This window comes from Frankliniella occidentalis, unplaced genomic scaffold, assembly GCF_000697945.3.
Source record: "Frankliniella occidentalis isolate FOCC.00 unplaced genomic scaffold, Focc_3.1 Scaffold192, whole genome shotgun sequence".
Lineage (NCBI taxonomy): Eukaryota > Metazoa > Arthropoda > Insecta > Thysanoptera > Thripidae > Frankliniella > Frankliniella occidentalis.
This window is the reverse complement of record NW_026267318.1, coordinates 434,764-438,336: the sequence shown is the minus strand read 5'-3', so window position 1 is coordinate 438,336 and position 3,573 is coordinate 434,764. Positions and strand designations below refer to the sequence as shown.

At 41.1% G+C, this 3,573-nt stretch overlaps 1 protein-coding gene across 1 annotated transcript; it reads right to left on the bottom strand.

The window, feature by feature from the left end:
* Positions 1 to 1,427: 1,427 nt before the first annotated feature.
* LOC127750458 (uncharacterized) lies at positions 1,428 to 2,996 on the bottom strand. The gene is made up of 4 exons (XM_052272157.1): positions 2,567 to 2,996; positions 2,289 to 2,486; positions 1,874 to 2,210; positions 1,428 to 1,708 (listed from the first exon to the last, which is right to left on the bottom strand). The coding sequence occupies exons 1-4, from the start codon at positions 2,879 to 2,881 to the stop codon at positions 1,428 to 1,430; spliced, it is 1,131 nt and encodes a 376-aa protein (XP_052128117.1). The 5' UTR covers positions 2,882 to 2,996.
* Between the last annotated feature and the right edge of the window lie 577 nt (positions 2,997 to 3,573).

Below are 3,573 nucleotides of genomic sequence, written 5' to 3'. Positions count from 1 at the left end.
CATACCACTCCCGAAGCCGCGTTCGGCCGTTTCCCGCGCTTCAGCGAAGAGTTTGAAAGTCAAAGTGGTGAGGTTGCGAGTCCGCATGCTTGCTGCGTCAATTTATTATTCTTTGCTTTCAATTCAAGTTAACACTATGGTTCTCCGTCTCGTCTGATGAGTTCCTACAAGTTGGCGACGGTAAGAAGCTTTTACATTTTGTCAAAAAGCTGAAAACAATGACCAATTTATCTGTTGCCTTGCATTTGCTCATAAAATCTTAACTTGTTTTAGGGGTGCCGTTCGTCTTAAGCTCCCACATTTTACGTCAATCTGGTGGTAAGAAATTTATCCTGGCGTGCCTTCATCTCACTTCTGTAGGTCTACTGTAACTACAAAAGCCCGCCATCAGACAGTAATAAATGCGAAGTGTTCCAATCTGCACTTGTGTTGTTGCGAGTTATTTGTATATCCTCTGCACCACTCTACCACACTGAACTGTATTGAATGAAATAGCTATCATCGTGAAAATTAGAAATAACATAGAGACGCTTGAGTTGACATTTCTCTGAAGAAAATTTAAATTACAGGGTAATTTCAAAGCAGATGTTTATTGTATATGACTGCGAACATTAGGCTATTACAAAGCTTTGCAGCAATCATCCATACCTACAATTCTGAAGTACTATCATTAACTAATATTGTAATACATAAGGTAATTTCAAAGCTTTGCAGCAATAAAGAAGAGACTATTATACACCTATCTTCAGAATACATACATATATACAAGGGTTTAAGAAGTGTTCATCTACAAGGAACGGACAGTCATCCAAACACTGTTAAAAATTCTGTACCCAGAAACAGAATTCATACAGATCGTCCTGTACTTCCATACTACGGTCAAAATCTGTTCGACTGGTATTTGAGGGATAAAGACTTGACATATTGCCGCTTGAAAAGAACTTTCCTCCAGAATTAAGTACAGTGCAAACTACAGGATTAAACTGATTTCAAAATTACCAGCCTATTCTGTAGTTATTTACTGTTGTAATTTTGAACTGTGTATCTACACTTCTGAAGTACTATCATTAACTAATATTGTAATGCACAAGATAATTTCAAAGCTTTGCAGCATTAAAGAAGAGACTATTATACCTATCTTGAGAATACATACATATATACAAGAGTTTAAGAAGTGTTTGTCTACAAGAATAGGACAGTCAACAATTGACCAGTTAATTAAGATAGGAGGAAAGTTTCTCACCATACTGGATAAAAAATTAGATTTTAAGAAAGTAAGTAGAAATTGGCACTTGTAAGCATTTTCCCTACACAGGATCTGATAATTTAAGTTTTAAGTATTAACTAGAAGGTACTGTGCCGTGACATTCAAAGTAATAGAGTCAAATTTTATGATTGTTAAGTTATTGCTAAAAAGTTCTTCAAAATTACTCATCACTGTCAGTTTCAGCATCACTGTGATCACTGTCATCACTGTCACTGTCCTGGTCTAGACGCATGCCATGGTTGAGTGCTCCCTGGTTGACCCAAGACACTGCTTCGAGGAAGGCTCCAGGGCTTAGTTGCCCCCTGACCAACAGACCCGACAACCTCTGAACTCTCCTGTCATTCGCCAAGGTCTTCCATCGAGGTGCATCAGTGACAGCTCTTCCTGTTTGACCAGCTAGTTTGTCACTCCATGCCAAGTGCTCCAACTGAACGAATCCACCTGTCAAAAGGAGAAACAATATAAATAATTGATATGAAGTAAACAAAATCTTGAGTGAATAACTGTGTTTTGCAGTACACTTGCTTTCCTAACAACCAAACAATTTCTTTTCAAAACAAACTGCTCCTGATCGTGGTAAAAAATTAAACTAAATTGGAAACTTACCAATAAGGGTAAAAATATTGGGATGATTCATGGGGATAGCCATTGCCAAGGAGCGGTTGTCAGATTCAGAGCAGTTATTAGTTCTCTCCTCTTGATCATAAACAGAGAGCTCGTTGACCCTTGGCAACCACTCCCTTCTAAAGTAACGAAAGAGTGGTTCTAAATCATTCGACCAGCCAGCAGCTTCAACTTGGTTCCATATTTCTTCAATGCCATTGGCAATCAGTGGGGCAGGAAGGAGAGCTGCTCCACAAAGGCACCGTATGAAGGTATGGATGAGGTCATTTTCAGAAGCTAATGGTGCCAAGCCCTTCTTCACTGCATGCCTCCCAATACACTGAAATAATTTGAATGCTTTAGAACAAATCAATGATTAAATGCCAGGTTAGCTTCAAACTAATTTAAAAGTACCTACCACGCCAAAATGCCAGAGGCATCCAACAATGTCAGCCATGGGGAACACTCTCCGGAGTGCATTGATGGTGGCCCTCTCAAAGTCGCAGTGGATTCTCTCAGGCCTTAAGTTCGGAGCGAGGACTCTGAGGTAGGAGAAGAGTTCGACATAGGCTTCTTCAGAACGGCTCATCATCAGCACTCTAACAACAGCTACAATCTGTGGGAGAAGCAACAAGTTACTGAAGCTGCTGACTCATTTAATGGTGTATCTCATTGTAATTAACAAAGATTACTTACAGATCTGCCATATCGGGTGACAATATTGAAGATTTGTCTACAACCAGGTTTCCGTGGCCGCTTTTTAAAAGTTCCATCCATGTGAAGATTTTTGCAGGTTTGAAGAAAAGTAAGCATTCTGCCAGACATGAACACTACAGACACAGTTTTGGACAAAACATTGCCTACAACACCCTGGAAGATGAAGTCTTCACCATGTGTGGTCTGACAAATCCTTCTCAAATTAGGTGAGCCCAACAGGACACCCAAGTGCAGCAAAGTATTCGGGATCTTAGGATAGTTGGCACAGCGAGCAGTGTAGAGACATGAATGCATCCTTGCAATGGTGAAGCGCCGGGCAAGGTCTGGATGGAGCCTGTTAAAAGCAAGGGCAAAAACGTGTCACAAAAGAAAACAATCTAACTTCTCGGTTCCTACTCTGCGTAGAAGAAGATTCTCAAAATAGAACAGATAAGTCAGATGATTGAACACAATTGCTTATTTACCTTAACCTAAAGTCGCGCAGGAGCTTGCGGACACTAGCTCCGGTGATCAAAGTTCTTGCTTCTTGAACCATTGCCGTTCGTGCAGCAATATCCTCAGGGAGTTGTTCATCTCGCTCACAGCTGTGGTCTTGCAATCGATAGATTTCAAGCTGATCACTTGTACGGTTGAGAACCATTTTGGCAGTTGCATTGCACCCACTAGCTGCTTTCCGGCACTTCAGTCTTATCCTCAAAGGACGCACTTCTTTCACATGGTAATAGTATCCATCACCAACATGTAAAATACATGAGTTGACCGATCTTCCGGGGAGCACTTGCACAGTATCAAGAGCAGCCATCGTAGCAGAAAACGAACATTGGATTGGAAGACCACTGACTGCAGACGACACCTGTGCACGGCTTTTGAAGATGAATTCGATTAGCTGGGGATCGAATTCAAGGGAAGAACAGCAGGGAATACTGCAGCCTTTCTCGGCCAGTGGTTTGACCAAGGTTTGACCGAAACGCAACATAATTTTATAG